The 18,656-nt window shown below is 39.5% G+C and overlaps 1 protein-coding gene across 8 annotated transcripts in view; it reads right to left on the bottom strand.

Annotated features, from left to right (window-relative positions):
• Positions 1–10,470, bottom strand: part of LOC309846978 (zinc-regulated GTPase metalloprotein activator 1A) — a 55,478-nt gene extending 45,008 nt beyond the window's left edge. Inside the window, exons 1-6 of one of the 8 annotated variants that reach the window (XM_082696666.1) lie at positions 10,164–10,424; positions 9,810–9,897; positions 9,460–9,571; positions 5,891–5,977; positions 3,499–3,595; positions 2,053–2,144 (exon numbers count right to left, since the gene is read on the bottom strand). In XM_082696666.1, coding sequence (XP_082552792.1) covers positions 2,053–2,113 — 61 coding nt within the window. In that variant the 5' untranslated portion in view covers positions 2,114–2,144; positions 3,499–3,595; positions 5,891–5,977; ... (1 more) ...; positions 9,810–9,897; positions 10,164–10,424. Of the gene's footprint in view, positions 1–2,052; positions 2,145–3,498; positions 3,596–5,890; positions 5,978–7,309; positions 7,329–9,459; positions 9,572–9,612; positions 9,898–10,043 lie in introns of those variants that run through there. The other 7 variants (XM_082696668.1, XM_082696665.1, XM_082696667.1 and 4 more) reach the window with 7 other exon arrangements.
• Positions 10,471–18,656: the final 8,186 nt, after the last annotated feature.

The following is an 18,656-nucleotide window of genomic DNA, read 5'->3' as shown; positions in this document are numbered from 1 at the left end:
ATAGGACAGGGCTTCCCAAATTCATGAAATGTATAAGAATCCACTGGAGGGCTTATTAAAATAGACTGCTGGGCTCACCCAGTAGATTCCGATTTAGTAGATCTGGGATGGGGCCCAAGAATCTGCATTTTTCACAGGTTTCAGACACTGATGCTGTCATTCAGCAAGTAGCATTGTCACAGAAAAATCCCTGGAATAAAACGTATCTACTTGCATTTCATGGTAGTGAGATACAGTGTGATTTAATTTTCTTCTTTGCATTTTCTTAGATATCGGGTAAATTTTTTTTTTATAACAAATGTTCCATTTTTACTCAAACAATAAAATCTTCATTCTAAAGAAAGGTAGAAGCTACAAACATTAACCTATTTATACCTACAATTTGTACAAAAGCCTTCTCTGAGATCATTATTTAACCTTCCTTCTCCCTCTGAAAAGCTCAACCATGTTTTAAAACTCACCTACTCTCAAATCAAAGTTACAAGAGTTTCCCATAGAGAAGAGTTTCTTCTCTACGAAGTGGCTACCATGAAAGAAATTGATATTTGCAATTTCAAAAAGAAGGCATATATTTTCCCATCTTACCAGGTTTAATATTTAGTATCAATATAATAGTCCAAGTTCTATCATCAGTCAAATCTACTGGAAATGTATGAAAATACACATAGTATGGTTTACTACAGAACCAAAACAGCCCAACTCAACACTAATTTTAAAACAGAAGGACAATGTTATTATGCAACAATTGTAAGTACAATAACTGCTGTTTACATTTGGCCCTTCAGCATACTTCAGTATCTGTTTTAAACAGTTATGACCCCTAATAAATTATTCCTAAACAGTACTTTTATATAGTCTTTTATATTGCTTTATGGCCCAATACCATTAACTCAAATTAAAAAAAAAAAAAAAAAGGTATGGTCAGACTTATACAATGAACACAAAATGTTCTGCAAACTAGGAATAAAGGTGTTACCTAAAAAATGTTTGGTAAGAAGGAAAGAGAAACTGTTAAAATAGTTCAACTTTGTGTAGCTTTCAAAAGAGAAATTTACATGTAATTCTATTTAGAGATAAAAATTTCATGGGTAGGGGCGCCCGAGTGGCTCAGTTGGTTGAGCAGCTGCCTTCGGCTCGGGTCGTGATTCCAGGGTCCTGGGATCGAGCCCCACATCGGGCTCCCTGCTCAGCGGATAGCCTGCTTCTCTCTCTCCCCCTCTCCCTGCAGCTCTGCTTACTTGTGCTCTCTCTCTAGCTCTCTGTCAGGTAAACAAATAAAATATTAATTAAAAAAAAAAAAAATTTCATGGGTAATCATTAATTCCACACCAGGAAAAAGGTCCATTAGCCTTATTTTAACTCTGTACCTAAGGACAGTATTTACAAATAAAATTATTTCAACTTCAGTAGAAAAACAAACTGCTAATAATTAACTGAAAGACAATTAAGTAATAATGAGATTAGAGTCTAAAAGTCCTTAAGTATCTTTAAATGACCTCCAAGACAGCTGGATTAGAAAGTAATCAGGGGGCACCTGGGTGGCTCAGTGGGTTAAAGCCTCCATCTTTGGCTCAGGTTATGATCCCAGGGTCCTGGGATCCCAGAGCCCCGCATCGGACTCTGCTCAGCAGGGAGCCTGCTACCTCCTCTCTCTCTGCCTGCTTCTCTGCCTACTTGTGATCTCTGTCTGTGAAATAAATAAATAACATCTTAAAAAAAAAAAAAAAGTAATCAGAAGTGAGATCTCTGTAGAGTATAATCAATCAGATATAAAAGTAAAACGCAGAAGTGGAATGTCTTTATTTTTCCCCAATTTCCATACTTTTAACACCTCCTGTTCCTACCAGTAGTCTTAAATCAATCAATTGAACTTCAATCCTATTATCAAGTTAAAAGTACCAAGTACTTTGATTATGATTTATCTCCAAAAGAAACATGACAATCCAGTATTTTTAGTCTAGAGTACAGGTTTAATGCTTACTTTACATATTTCTCAATACCTTAAAAATGTTTAAGAACTATATTCCGGTTATTAATAACGTCATTTCTTACCAGGATCTGCTAACCCAGTTGTCTCTAATAGTATGTAATCAAATTTCCCCTTCTTCTCCATCAAATTCTCAATAGCTCTAAGGCCATTGTCCCTGGAGAATACCAAAATATAAAATATAGTTGATTATCTGAATATTTTAAAGCGATCATTATAAACATTTTAAAATATATTTAGCAACCTGAGACAAAAATACCTTTAGGCATGTAAAAATTTAACTCATTCCCAAACTGCTAATACAACATCCATCAATATTTACTAATGGTAGTGAAAAACAGAGGCATATATACTGATAAGTGAAATAAATCAGATACATGAGGAGTTAATATTTTAACTTTATTAAAATTAAAAGGAGAGGAAACTTTAATAACCCCGATAAGTTAAAATCTGCTATTTTTATAGCATCACGAAAGAAAAAACTCAACATCCAAAACAATGATAAAATCTATGAATTACCATGGTTTAATATAACATCTAAAGGGACACAATCACTACTTTTCAATTCTGTTCTGAGTAAGGGTACCAGACTTTAATTTCCCTTTTCTCTTAGAACATCCACAGCCCAAGAAAATATTTACTGGTTTTCAAGAAAATGTCAGGATTTTAGATTTGTTAATATATTTGACTCAAAGTCAAATACCTAAGTTGTAAACAATGTAGAAAAAATTTAGTTCACTAGAATATACAAAGTCAACAGTACAGGTATTAATTTTCCTTATTCACTCAACAAAATATTTGAGTGAATAGGTATGTCAGGTCCTTTTCTAAGATCTATGGTCTATTAGTGAAAAAAATAGATACTGTCAGGGCACCTGGGTGGCTCAGTTGTTGGGCATCTCCCTTAGACTTGGGTCATGATCTTAGGGTCCTGAAATAGAGCCCCACATCGGGCTCTCTGCTCAGTGGGAAGCCTGCTTCTCTCTCTCTCCCACTCCCCCTGCCTGTGGTCCCTTTCTCACTGTCTCTCTGTCAAATACATAAATAAAATCTTAAAAAAACAAAAGAAAAAACCCAAAAAACAAACCCAGATACTGTCCTTGGAAGCAACTACCACTAGTGGAACACAATGTGAGCTTTTTCACCTTTGATGGTCATTTATTTTGTTTATAGAAGGTGAATCCTTGGAAATAGGACCAATGACTCATTTAATGTAAAATAATAATTTTTACACATGAAATGTGACTTTCATGTAAAACAGAAATTAATAATTAAACACTGACATCAAAAGACAATAAAAAGAAACTCAATGCATTAGAGCAGACAAAAAAATAAATAGGATAGCAAGAAACACTTTAAGAAAATACATCCTAATAAGTTATTTTCTATATGGAAATACAATGAAGTAGACTACATAAGTCTGTTACATTACACGAGAAAACCAAAGCTGGAAAGATAATCAATAAACATTTGTAACAAACCAACAAGCACACAATAAACACATTCCTCACTTTACTGAACAGCAGAGGCAACCGTTTCTAAGTTCCAGCCATTCTTCATAGAGCTCTCCACCTTGGCTGACAGCTAAGGATTTCTCCACTGCACTTCCTGGAATAATTAACAAGAAGCACTCTTTAGATTATGTTCACTAGCAAAAGCAAAGATGAGGATATCAATTTCAAATTGATATCAAATCATTTGATACAAACATCTTTTATAACTTTCATTCTTTCATTGCTTATGTAGCCTCAATGTTTTAAACTATACTACTCTAGATTATTTAGGCTTTTACTTTTTTTTTTTTTTTAAATTATTTATTTATTTGACAGACAGAGATCACAAGTAGGCAGAGAGGCAGAGAGAGAGGGGGAAGCAGGCTCCCCGCTGAGCAGAGAGCCCGATGCGGGGCTCGATCCCAGGACCCTGAGATCATGACCTGAGCCGAAGGCAGAGGCTTAACCCACTGAGCCACCCAGGCGCCCCTAGGCTTTTACTTTTTAAAGAGGATTTAAGTCCCTAACAAGACAAATCCAAAATTGACTCATACCTACTTCTTCTTTGGTCCTCTCACTTGCCCACTCCTATATCCTAATAAAGCAGCTATTTCAAAAGTACTCCTTGGCCATGGCCAACCAGTATGTTTAATATAGTGGTTTTTATATGCCCTTAACCCTCTTTAAAGACTGCCTTGGTGGGAGGTTGGGGTACCAGGTGGTGGGTATTAGAGAGGGCACGGATTGCATGGAGCACTGGGTGTGGTGAAAAAATAATGAATACTGTTTTTCTGAAAATAAATAAATTAATTTAATTTTTAAAAAAAAGACTGCCTTATCTATTTTTTTCTTCCCATTCTTCTTCTAAAAATTGTTTTTGTTTCTATTAGACAGACTACCCAATATTCCCGGTATGAGTAAAAACCCTAGTTCTTTTTGAGGAAGTTTGCTTGGCCCATTTAAAAATTAAAATTTTAAAATCAATTTCCTAGCAATGCTTACTTAAGAAAGAGTAATATATATGTGAAATTCTGAGATGCTTGTTACCATACAACAATGATTTTAAATATCTTACTTTTCCTCCAATAAAGAAATATACCAAAGCCAAGGAAGAGTTCTAAATATCTAGTAAAGTGAATGGCCACAAAAGAAAATTCAGTAATTTTTTATGCATATATTTTTTGTTTATATTTCAGTTAGGCAAGGATAACGAGCTTTGAAAGGGACTGCTACAGAATTCAAGGTATAGGGGATATGAATAAAATGCAAAGGAAAGTATTGCAAATAAATAGTTTATATAAAATTATATAAACAATCCAGAAGGAATAAAGAAAAATAGTAACAATAATAAATGTAATGATCAGTGTCCAACAGATCAGTTAAGAAGCTAGTCTTATAATAGCTTATTAAGTCTACTAGTCTTATAATAGCTTATTAAAATGAGAAATCAAAAAAAAAAAAAATGAGAAATCAAGAGGCGCCTGGGTGGCTCAATAGCTGAAAGTCTACCGTGGGCTCAGGTCATGACCCAGGGTCCTAGGATAGAGCCCCGCATCAAGCTCCTTGCTCAGCAGGAAGACTGCTTTTCCCTCTCCCACGCTCCTTGCTTGTGTTCCCTCTCTAGCTGTGTCTCTGTCAAATAAATAAAATCTTTAAAAAAAAAAAATGAGAAATCAAGTTTAACAGGTCTCCCTTCTTGTTCATAAAACCTAGCTCCTTTATTCATTTACAACAGAGAAAATAGTATACTTTAAGAAATAGCTCAACATAAGATACATTTTTTGGCTAAAAGTGAGCTATAATTAAAATTCACACTTAAGAAGAAAAACTTCTACAAGGAATCAAAAAATTGTGTCTAACACTGCTGTATATGTATTTTTAAAAGCACAGTTCAATATTAAAATTAAAAAATGGAATTTTAAGTGCATATATTTCCACAGACAACTGCAGATTTTGAGATAGAAACCATATATTTAACTTATTTTTTAAATGCTTTGTAAACAATAAACACCCAACAACATAAACTTATGAAAACTGGAACATTTTAAAGAATTTTTCAAAAGTTACAAGTGAACAATACAGTCAGTATAAAAGTACATAGAAAAGCCTTAAAGAACTTTCTTTCACATGTTTAGCTTTTTACTTCTGGAGTTATTTCATATAAAAACTTAATTTAATTCTGTTATTATGAATTCTGAAGTTTTATAAAATTTTATAAAAACGATCTAATTTCAGTACCTCAAATCTGTACAAAAGAAAGCTGAACTGAAATTAATTTTCCCAAAACTATCTGCATCAATGTATTCACATTACGATACCTTGTATTTTCATTTTTATGTATGGAATATCAAAATTTACCATAAGCTACCTATAAATTCTTATAGCATCACATTCACTGAACTTTACTTACCTTCCCCAAATTCGTTTAAAATAACTGCTACTCTTTTACTATGTTGCTCTGTCAAAATATAGTTCAGAAGTGTCGTCTTCCCAGCACCTGTAAAACATACTTGTCTTAGAGGTGCCTGGGTAGCTCAGTCGTTAGGCGTCTGCCTTCGGCTCAGGTCATGATCCCAGGGTCCTGGGATCAAGGCCCGCATCGGGCTCCCTGCTCGGTGGGAGGCCTGCTTCTCCCTCTCCCACTCCCCCTGCTTCTGTTCCCTCTCTTGCTGTGTCTCTCTCTGTCAAAAAAAAAAAAAAAAATAAAATCTTAAAAAAAAAAAAAAAAATACTTGTTTTAAAAACATTCAAAGGCTAATTTTAAAGGCATAGACACAAAAATAGAGTCCCAATGTTTTTAAAATTTGTGTGCTATTTTTAAAATATTATTTAACTATGGCATAGAAGATTCTAAAGGAAAAGATTAGAGTATCCTTTGCAAAATATTAAAAAAGCTTTATGTAGAAATAAAACTTTGTAAATATTTATAAATATGCCTTCAACTTGGATCACAGTTTTCTTCAACCTCATACAACAAAAATATGCCTTCTATACAATTTATAATATAATTAATATAAAGACATCTAAAATTTCTATTAAGTAAGGAATTATTGAAATAATGGCTTCCAGCGAATAAAGTACTCATGTACTTAATTTACTGTATTTAAATGTAAAGTAAATTAAATTTACTTTACATTTAAGTTTAAATTTAAGTTTAAAATTTAAACTTTAAATTACTAATGTACTTTATTTAAAATATTTAGACACCTTCACATGATGACAATGTTTCTTAGCCAAGAATGTATGCTTTACTTCCCAAAAATTTACATATAAAGCCTATCTTTTATTTCAATATCCATCATTAACCACACAAATTCAAACAGACTATAGGGCTACTTTTAGTGCTTAAAGTAACCTATAAGAAAATATGTGTATATATACAGCTGACACTCAAACAACTAACTGTGTGGGTTGTAGGTCCACTTAACATGGCTTTTTCTCTGTAAATATAGTACATTACTGTATTTTTCCCCCTTATGATTTTCTTCATAACATTTCCTTTTCTCAAGCTTACTTTATTGTTAAGAGTACAATATTTAGGGGCGCCTGGGTGGCTCAGTAGGTTAAGCCGCTGCCTTCGGCTCAGGTCATGATCTCAGGGTCTTGGGATCGAGTCCCGCATCGGGCTCTCTGCTCAGCAGGGAGTCTGCTTCCTCCTCTCTCTCTCTCTGCCTGCCTCTGCCTACTCGTGATCTCTGTCTGTCAAATAAATAAATAAAATCTTAAAAAAAAAAAAGAGTACAATATTTAATATATATAACATACAAAATATGTGCTAATCAACTGTTTATATCACCAGTAAAGATTCTGGTCAACAGTAGACTATTACCTGGGTTTTGGGGCAGTCCAAAATTACCATGCAGGAAGTCAGCACCCCTAGCCCCCACACTGTTCAAGGGTCAACTGTATCTGACTACCTTTCCATAAAACACACACAAAAAATGGGAGAAATGATGTAAAAAATGTTAACAATATACAGAATATTCAGTACTTAGAAAAATTCATAAAGCTACACTAACTTTATCCAGTAGGTGGCATGTTAAACCTAGTATGTTCAGCTCAAGAAAAAGAAAAACATTTCCCTTGTGAACAACTATACACACCAAAGTTCAAAGAAAAAAAAAAACTTTATAGTAGTGTAGTTCAGTTGTATGAGTGTATCATTCATTTACTTTTCTGTTGGTGGATATTTGGGTTATCTCCAGTGTTTTATTTTCCCAAACAGTGCTGCTAAGAACTATTACATGTAAGCCTGTACACAACTTCTGAAGTACATTTAGGAGACTTTTAGCCTCTAACTAGAAGGGATTTAATGATCATTAGGGTATTAATATCTTCACATTTTTAAGTCTTATTCCTTTAAAAGCTGTTGAAGGGATTAAAAGTTTATGTTTAGAGAGCTTTAAAAACCTCAACATCACGTAAGTGTGAGGTATAGAATGAAAGGGACAGAGCTTAAGGAGACAGGGCAATGAGGAAATTCTTAGAACCAGTCCAAATGTGAGACAGAGACCCTGAACATGAGGGCGGCACTAGGCAGTGGCAGTGAAAATGGGAAAACAGAGGTGGATATAGGAGACCTTCTAAGAAAATTACTAGGACTTAATAATTAACCACATTATGAAGCAGAAGACTTGAGGCACAGTTTATTCATTCAAAAGTCTACTATGGGGCAGATCTCATGCTGGGCCTTGGTGGCAAGTGCACAGAACAGAGACAACCTGCCTCTACTTTTACAATGCTTAGAAAGGCTAAGAAAGTGGGAAATGGAAGGTAGTTCAGACGGACAGAGAGGCAAGGATGCCACGGAATTATAGAGTGGACAGGAGATAGACAAGATGTTAGGCAGCACCTAAAAGGGAGGTCTAGGCAGAGGAGTAACAAAAAAGAAAAAGATTCCAGGGGTTAAAATACTTGGTATTGTTTAAAAGTAAAAGCTCCAATGTGCCTGGACCACAGTTTGGTCGGCTAAAAAGACCGTCAAGGGCCAGATCATATAGGACCAGTCGATTCATGTTTAGGAATTTGAACAGCAACCCAAATGGAAATCACTGAAGGGTGCGACACAGTTGACATTTACGAAGATCATTAAGGCTAAAATACAGAGAATATATTAAAGGGAAACATGACACAAGGCTAGTTAGAAAAATTTTAGAATATTCCAGGTTGTTGGAATCAGAGGAGCAGGAGAACTGGACCATAAAATAACATGAAGTTTTGGACCTGCTACGTTGGAGATGTCTGTGAGACATCAAAATAGAAACTATCTGAGTGTGAAGTGAAAAGGATGAACAGAGGTGGGAGAAAATAAAAACAAAAAACAAAAAACAAAACAAAAGCCAGAGAAGTACGTGGAAATTTCATAAGAAAAATGTGATGAAAGCTGATACAACAATATTTCAAAAAAGAGAAAATAGCCAAGAATAAGTAGTGAAACTAGATCCCCTATAATCAGCAACAAGGTGGTCGGCAAAAGTCCTCTTCCTGAGCTTTAGACCGTTACCTCCAATGCTCTAGTGACCGAGGAATGAGAAAAATGGTCAAGGCCAGAGGGGCGAGGCTGAGCCACTGTGTCTCAGACAAGGAATCTGCTCAACTGCTTAGTGGCGCAGCCTCTGCATAACAGTGGGGACACATCAAAAATAAATCCCTTTATAAAATTAGTCCAGAAGAAAAAGGAGAAGCAGCAGCTAAAAAACGACAACACCAGAGATTTAACTCCTATTTTTGCGTAAAAGACCCTCAGGTGCACCAAGTTTGTGGCTGTCTCCGGCACCATCCAGGAATGGTATCACCGACCCCAAATCATCTCACTTTATTTACATTTCTTAACTTCCCGCCCGCTCGCAATGCGGTCCTGCATTGCTTCGAGCCCTTCCCGTGAACTGTAAGGCTTTAGACTCCTGCTCCTCAGAGTCGTCCGAGCTCCTCCCGCGCAAGCCCCCACACTGGCCTTCAGGGAACTGCACGGTTACACACCTACGAGTTCAAGTGCCCGTGTGCACTCCTGAACGTCGCCGGCGTGAGAAAGAGCATCTGGGAGGGGAGAGATTTGATCCTTACTTTCTCCTAGAGCGCTCTGCAAACAAACCTCAAAAACAAAAAACAAACAAACAAACAAAAAAAAACCACCTTTGCTAGGAGTCCTCTCCCCGAACAGCTGGAAGGGGCTGGCCCGTGGGGGAAGGGGAAGCTACCAAAGGACCGCCCCCCCCCCCGTGGGTCGGGCACAGACAGGGCACCCTGTAAAGGTGACAGACCTAAGGCTGGGTGTTTCCTGCCCCGACGAGCAGGTAAGAAAGCAAACCCAAACGGGTGACCCAGATTACTTCCGCTCTCCAGTCAGGTTCGCGAGCTTCAGGCACGGAGAAGACTGGCGAGCGGCCACGTGGGTAACGAGGGGGCGGGCCCAAGCCTCTAGGGGCAAAGCCAAATCTCGTTTTCAAAATGCGAGGTTAACTGGTTCCCTTGATAAACGGGCAGGTAACGCAAAGGGATCGGGGCGTCCTCGAGCCACGAGATGAGGAGCAACCCCAACCGGGAGGGAGGGACCCAGCCCCTACCTCAGAGACACGTGCTGTCGGCCAGAAGGGCCGGATGCCTGAGGTAAAGAGGCGCCGGCAGCCCCCAAAATCCCAGGATACCAGCGTTCACGGCATTTTCTGACCGGGATGGTTAGTTACCTAAATACCCGGTGATAATTGTGACTGGGATCTTAGCGTCGGGACCAGCCTTCTCCTCCTCCTCTCTCAGCTTCGTCTCAATGGGGACCAATTCTGGACAGTCCTCTTCCGCCAGTTCCTCTTCCTCGCCCACAACACCCACAGCCGGGAACATCCCGGCCAAGTGCACACACTACGCCTCCACCTCCCCTCAGCCGACACAACCAAAACGCCGAGGCGCAGCTGCGCACGCCGCAAGCGCCACGCCGGACGCGTTCTTGACGTCATCACGCCGCGACGCGCGGCACCTCCCGGTCCCGCCCGGATTACCTGAGCTCAGGCGGAGAACCGCCTCGCCTCTTAGCCACGCCCCCAGAGAAGTTGACCACACCCCCGGGGCGTGTTCTCTAAACCTGAGCGGAGCTGGGCGGAGTTGTTATGGTGCCAGCCTCCGTGCTGTCCCTGTGTGCACCGACTGAGACCCGGGTGGTGGGATCCTGGAACGGGTAGCCTGACCTCAACAGTCCCGGTAGAGAACAGACTCCATCAATCTGACATTTTTTTTAGTATCATTAAGAAACTTTTTTTAATTCATAGGGGGAAGAATGGGAAGCTGTAACACTACTATGTTAATTGTATTTTTTATCCCTGAAGGAATAACCAGCGAAACTTTTTTCTTTCTTATAACTGTATATTTTACATGTATATCCAAATTATTACAATGTATATGAATTACTCTTATTTATTTTTCTTTTTCATTTATTCGGACTCAGGTAACCTGTGTTCATTTATCATATTCTTTGGTTCATGACACTTTCATCGTTAATCATGGAAAGCCCTCCTTTATATTTATGTTTATAATAAACTCCTTTGACCTCATCCCTAGCCCACAGACATTACCAATAAGCTATACCTATCTGTGTGGAGCCAGTACCCTGTTCCAACCTTCTGCCTCTGCCTCTCCCCTAACATAGTAACCATTATCCTGAATTGATTTCAGGTGACTGTTCATTTGCTTTTTTTTTTAAATTTCATTTATTTATTTATTTATTTTTTATTTATTTATTTTTTTAAAGATTTTATTTATATATTTGACAGACAGAGATCACAAGTAGGCAGAGAGGCAGGCAGAGAGAGAGAGAGAGAGAGAGAGGAGGAAGCAGGCTCCCCGCAGAGCAGAGAGCCCAGTGTGGGGCTGGATCCCATGACTCCGGGATTACAACCCCGGCTGCAGGCAGATGCTTAACCCACTGAGCCACCCAGGCACCCGCGCTCCTTTCTTTTTAGTGTTATCAAATATATATGTGAATAGACAACATGTTGTTTAATTTTGCTTGTCTTTGAACTTCATAAAAAGAGTATCACACAGTATGTAATCTCCTGGGGTTATCTACATTTTCAGCTCCTCTGTTGTAGTCTGTTCTGCTGTGTGACTGTACAGCAATTTCTTCACTCATTTCCTGTCAATTATTTCCCAGTTTTGCTTCATGGACAGCATTCAGTGACCCTTCAGCACCGTATTACCGGCCGAGCAGAAGCTGTGACAGCCCAGACCACATTCCCTTACACAATTCTCAGACACATTCTTGCAGATTCCCTTACATGTCTCTGACAGAATGTTATACGAACATCTCTTATCTCACTGAGAGCAACCTGTGCCCAAAAGGCCAGCTCAGTCAAGGTGACTGACAAATATTGTTGTAACAGTATATAGCCTTGGTCAGAGCAAAAAGAGTTTTTACACACCGCAGTGGTCAAAAGTTAAAGGCACTCCAAACGTTCACCACCCAATGAAGGAATAAACAAAATGTGGTACATCCATACAATGAAAAATTATCTCACAACAAACAGGAATGAAGTAGCTGCTGTAACATGACTGGCCCTCAAAAGCATTATGAAGTGAAAGGAGGCATTCACAAAACACCACACGTTGTATGATTCCATTTACGTGAAACACATGTTGTATGGTTCCATATACGTGAAATGTGCACTGTAGGCAAATCCAATGAAACAGAAAGTAGATCAGTTGTCACCAGAGACGGGGCGTTGAAAGGCGTGACTGATCTCCTGTGCATTTTGGGGGTGATAAAAATATTCTAAAACTGATTGTGTTGATAGTAGTGCAACTGTGTGAAAATACAAAAAAAAAACCACAGAAATGTATTTTTTTAAAGATTTATTTATTTATCTGAGAGAAAGAGAGCATGGGGGAGGGGCAGAGGGAAAGAATCTTCAAGCAGAATCCTTGTTGAGTGCAGATGACACCCCCCCCTTGCCACGCAGGGCTCAATTTCATGGCCCATGAGATCATGACCTGAACTGAAACCCAGAGTCAGACACTCCAGGTTTTGTTTGTTTGTTTGTTTGTTTGACAGAGACAGAGAAAGAGACAGTAAGACAGTGGGACAGTGAGAGAGGGAATACAAGCAGAGGTAGTGGGAGAGGGAGAAGCGGGCTCCCCACCGAACAGAAAGCCCGACATGCGGCTCAATCCCAGGACCCTGAGATCATGGCCTGAGCTGAAGGCAGAAGCTTAACCCACTGAGCCACCCAGGTACCCTCAGAGCTGCTATTTTTTTTTTAATTTAATTTTATTTTTTCAGTGTTCCAAGATTCATTGTTTATGCACCACACCCAGTCAGAGCTGCTATTTTTCAAAAGTGTTAAACATTGCACTGTGTGTTAAAACGTGGGGGGGTGCCCATGTGCATCTGCAGAGAAACACTGCCTTCAAGGTTTTCTCCCAGCCCTTTCAAGCCCTGGCCTTCTGAGCAGGTAAGTCTGAACCTATCTGCAGTGATTCTTCAGCTCAGCCACACGTAGGCATGGCTACAAAGATTGCTGCTTCATAAATGTCTCTTGTCTATTTCTGTAAGACTCTTCAGCAATGTATCTATCCATGAATTCTGTGTTTTGCCATTTTCTTTTCTGACGTGTATTAACTTTTCCCCCCAAAATTTAACATCCGTGTGTCTAAAGAGGAGAGGTTTTTGATATATTCAGATAAATGGCTTGCGATCTCATCTCTCCCTACTTGTGTGACTGTTTTCACTTCTATCTTAACACAGGACTTACCACTTTTATCCATCCTATTTTGAGGAAGGTTTTGTTGTTGTTTTTTAATGCCAAATGTCATTTAAAATAAGTAAAAAGAATCATAATCATATATTGCAAAATCTATTGCATTTTCTTTTTTTCTTTTTTATTTATTTATTTGACAGAGATCACAAGTAGGCAGAGAGGCAGGCAGAGAGAGAGAGGAAGAAGCAGGCTCCCCGCTGAGCAGAGAACACGATATGGGGCTTGATCCCACGACACCGGGATCTTGACCTGAGCCAAAGGCAGAGGCTTTAACCCACTAAGCCACCCAGGTGTCCCTCTATTGCGTTTTCTAAGGTAACTTTAAAATTCCCTCAGTTTTGACATTTTGTTTAGTTTCAGTAGCTTTGGGGCAAAACAACCACCACAACAATAATGATAATGTGTGGACCCCTTGCCATCTGATAGGCCTTGTGTTAAGCACATCAAATGCATTATCTTATTGAACTGGCAAGATAAATATTATTCGTATGCCCATTTTATAGACAGAGAAACTAAACCTTGAGAAGGTAAATAGCTTGCTCAAGGTCATATAGTTAGCAAATGGCAGCCCTGGGGCTCATTCCAGATTTACCTGACAGGATCCCATGCTCTTTTCAACCAGGGATCTTTAAACTTTTTCTGGAGCACCTGGGTGGCTCAGTTGGTTAAGCGACTGCCTTCAGCTCAGGTCACAATCCCAGGGATCGAGTCCCACATCGGGCTCCGAGCTCCATGAGGAGTCTGCTTCTCCCTCTGACCCTCTCCCCTGTCATTTTCTCTCTCACTCTCTATCAAATAAATAAATAAAATCTTAAAAAAAAAAAAAACCTTTTTCTGTAAAAGGTCAGGTAGTAAATTTTTTTTATGTTTCACAGGTCAACAGCCAAATTCAAGGATATTATGTAGGTACCTACAACCTAAGAGAGAACAAATTTCTGCAAATTTTGAAATTGGATTTGATGTGATTTTCATCTGTCATGAAATATTGTTCTTTTCATTCTTAGCTTGCAGGCAGTAGAGGTGATAAGCCACAGCCCACAAGCTGCAGATCTAAGCTAACATGTTCTGCCTTGTTATGCTGTATTAAATGAAATTTTGCAAAAATACATCATCTTTGCTATTTTTTATTTATTTACTACTATTATTTTTTTTCGGTAGCATCCTTGCTATTTTAAGCTTAGTTTGTAAATCCTTCACCCTTGCAACAACCCCTTGGCCTCCAAGGTTAGGCACCACAGTTACCACCATTCAGAGGAAGGTCTGAAGCTGAGAAGCTTAAGCTATTTTTTTTTAATGTTATGTTAGTACCATACAGTCTGTCATTAGTTATTGATGTAGTGCTCAATGATTCATGGTTTTCGTATATCACCCAGCGCTCCATGCAATACATGTCCTCCTTAATACCCATCACCAGGCTCACCCCAGCCCCCAACCCCCTTCCCTCTGAGACCCTCAGTTTGTTTCCCATAGTCCGTAGTCTTTCATGGTTTGTCTCCCCTTCTGATTCCCTCCCCTTCATTTCCCCCTTTTTTCTCTAAATGTCCTCCATGCTGTTCCTTATGTTCCACATATAAGTGAAACTGTACGATATTGACTCTCTCTGCCTGACTTATTTCACTCAGCATAATCTCCTCCAGTCCCACCCATGTCAATGCAGAAAGAATGAATACTTTCTGATGGACCCTCAACTCTATGGTCAACTAATCTTTGACAAAGCAGGAAAAAATATCCAATGGGAAAAAAGACAGTCTCTTCAAGAAATGGTGCTGGGAAAATTGGACAGCTATATACAGAAGAATGAAACTTGACCCTTCGCTTATACCACACACAAAGATAAACTCTAAATGAATGAAAGATCTCAAAGGGAGACCGAAATCTATCACAATCCTAGAGGAGAACTTAGGCAGTAATCTCTTCAACATCGGCCACAGCAACTTCTTTCAAGACATGTCTCCAGAGGCAAGGGAAGCGAAAATGAACTTTTGGGACTTCATCAAGATAGAAAGCTTCTGCAGATCAAAGGAAACAACTAAAGACAACTAAACTATTTCTCCAAGAACACTGATACCTGGTCTTCAAGGGACCCGATTTAGGCTGCATCTGAGTCTTCCTAATGGGAGGAGCTTCCCTGCACTGGAGCCCAGCAGAGAAGCACTCTGGTTGTCTGGATTCCTGCAGCCCAGCTTCAAGACAACAATCTTGCCCTAAGTCCTTTGGCACAATTCCCTGCCTCCTCCCCTTTGCCTCATTTTACTCCTTTGAACACATATGACATGGGCTGCCAGGGGAGAAAGTAAGGACTCCAGCTATATCCAAATCAGAGGAAAGCTAAAGATACTGCCAGTTTGGTTTTGCTTTTTTTGTTTCAGTGTGTTTTTTCTTCAGTCATTTTGCAACTTCCTACAAAGGAAAGAACATATTAGTGGCCTGCAGTGGCTACTGGTTTAGAGGAAAGGAAACTGAGGGTTTCAGAATTAACCCAGTTCCTCTTACCTAGCTGTGGTCAGTAAACAAAAAACAAACACAGCATCTCTTAAACCCTTGATATTTATCCATTTATTTGCTGTTTTTCACCAGGAGCCCATGAACTTAATAGGAACATCCCTGAAAGGTGGAAGCCAAAGGCTTTTTGGGATCACTTCCATCAGGATAGAATATCAATATTCAAATATCGTATGCCCTTTGTTATGATGTAAAGCCACTGTAAGGACATGAAATAATATTCTCCACCCCACTCCCCTGAATGCTGATGGTGGCTGGCAGGTGAAATAGGTACATTTCAGTGTTTTTGGAGAGTGTGACTTTCATTTCAAAGGCTCTAAGTAGTAGTATGCTAATTCATTGTCTCGGGCTATTAAAGCATTCTGTTAATTAGGCTTAACTTACAGTGCAGTCACTCCTAGATCAGTTTCACCACCGCCCACCCCACCCCCACCACACACACAACAGAAAACACCATTAAAAGCTTGTAAGCTGACCATCTGAGTGGTGCATTGTTGTCTCCAAAATACACTATCAGGCAAGGACTGGACATTGAGCAAAACTAAAAAAAAGAAAGTTGTGCAATGATCTTGTTGTAATAGTTTAGGAGACTGTCTAAGTAACATCCTCTTCTCTTGTGAGGGAATATTTAAAAGTGACATTTGTGGCTTTAAGTTTTACTTTCTAACTTTTATACTTTTAGAGAAGTGGCAAAATCCACGGGCACCTACGCATGATTTCTTCAATGTAAGTAAAAGACACAGAAACAAAAATAAAATGCCTTCATTCTTCCTTCTTCTTCCTAGTCCTTCAAATTCTCTTGAAGAGTGTTTAGTTGCGGGACGCCTGGGTGGCTCAGTTGGTTAAGCAGCTGCCTTCGGCTCAGGTCATGATCCCAGCGTCCTGGGATCGAGTCCCACATCGGGCTCCTTGCTCGGCGGGGAGCCTGCTTCTCCCTCTGCCTCTGCCTGCCATTCTGTCTGCCTGTGCTTGCTCTCTGCCCCTCTCTCTCTCTCTGACAAATAAATAAAAATAAAATCTTAAAAAAAAAAAAAGAGTGTTTAGTTGCACTTACTACAAAAATATTGTGCGATCAGGAAAACCAGGTCTTCCCAGTTTCAAGCGAGTGTCTTCTGAGTCCCGTAGCTCTGTCTCTCCGTGAGCACCATGCTTTCACTAGGAGGAAAGATTCATGAATCCTTTTCAGACGGATTTACTTTCCTCTTATGATTTTCCTGTGTCTGTTCGGCCTGGGGTCCTAGAGTCGACTACTCCAAGTACATGGCAACCCCTCTCCTCAAGCCACTGAGCCATTCCATCTCAACCACATAGTGGGTTAGCATTTTCCAGTGCACTTAATACTTCTACAGTCTACCTGAATTTTAGTGACCCCTCCAAATTTATGTGTAGAATAATCTGAACTTCCCTGAATTAAGTATGTGTATTACCCAATACCTTCCCCATCCCCTGTTTTAGTAAAAGCAGGATCCTGATTTTTTTTTTTAATTTTATTTATTTGACACAGAGAGAGAGCACAAGAGGGGGAGCAGCAGGCAAAGGGAGAAGCAGGCTCCTTGCTGAGGGGAGAGCCTGAAGCGGGGCTCGATCCCAGGCCCCTGGGATCATGACCTGAGCCGAAGACAGACGCTTTACAAACTGAGCCACCCAGGTGCCCCTCAAATAAAATATTTTAAACCTAAAATTGTGATTCTGCTTTACTTAATATAAAAGACAGGTTATGGGTCACAACGATATTTCATGCAAAACTTGGCAAGGCAGAATCTTATCCACCCCAGAGGTTTTAGAAGTGAAAGTACTGTGCTGGTTATTATGTTGCTCAGTAAAGCTAATAAAGTGAATGTTTACATTCTGATGACCACAGAAGCCCAAGGCAAAAGAGCATTGGTAGGGCAAAGGTCTGAGTATGGCTGTTGCTGTTATGATATATTTATCATACTTGTGCTCTGTTGCTGTTGTATTAATTTTTTCATCAATGTGTACAGGGAAAGAGCAAGTAGCTCTCCAGGTGAGTTGATTGTTAACTTGGAAGTTACTTAATCTCCTGGAATGTAACCTTTAACTTTAAAGCATGTCATGACCTCATCAACATGGTTGTTGAAGGAAATCACAATTGTTTAATTTATGGGATAGTTAATCTATGGGATATGGGTATTACAGGGAATTCAATGTTTTCAATGAAGCTGCATATGAATTTACCCCACTTGTGATTAATAAAAAAAAAATCTACCATCATTTTATTTTATTTTTTTTAAAGATTTTTTTTTTATTTATTTGACAGACAGAGATCACAATTAGGCAGAGAGGCAGGCAGAGAGAGAGGAGGAAGCAGGCTCCCCGCAGAGCAGAGAGCCTGATGCGGGGCTCAATGTGGGGCTCGATCCCAGGACGCTGGGATCATGACCTGAGCCAAAGGCAGAGGCTTTAACCCACTGAGCCACCCAGGCGCCCCTCTACCAACATTTTAGTGGAGTGTCTCTTATTAATCAGAATGCTCCTTTCACCCTTCTTTGTCCAACTTTTTCTTGGAGGCTGTTCAAAATAAAGGTGCTTCTAGCAGTTTAATATGTAAATAAAATGTAAAGCCTCACCCGACCATATTATTCCAACATATGAATGGACCAAATTCATTTAGCAATACCCCTACGGGCGGGTAGTTAGGGCTTTTCCAACATCTTCCCTTTAGAACAATTGCTTTCTATAGAAATTCTAGGTCAAAAAGCATATGCTAAAAAAAAAAAAAAGGTATATGCAATTAATATTTTTTTAAAGAGTTTACTTATTTATTTGACAGAGAGAGAGACCACAAGTAGGCAGAGAGTCAGGGGGAAGCAGGCTCCCCGCCGAGCAGAGAGCCCAAAGCGGGGCTCCATCCCAGGATCCCGAGACCATGATCCAAGCCGAAGGCAGCAGCTTAATCCACTGAGCCACCCA

The sequence above is a fragment of the Mustela nivalis genome, assembly GCF_964662115.1.
Source record: "Mustela nivalis genome assembly, chromosome: 13".
Taxonomy (NCBI): domain Eukaryota; kingdom Metazoa; phylum Chordata; class Mammalia; order Carnivora; family Mustelidae; genus Mustela; species Mustela nivalis.
The sequence above is the reverse complement of the archived record's forward strand: the minus strand, read 5'-3'. Positions and strand labels throughout refer to the sequence as shown.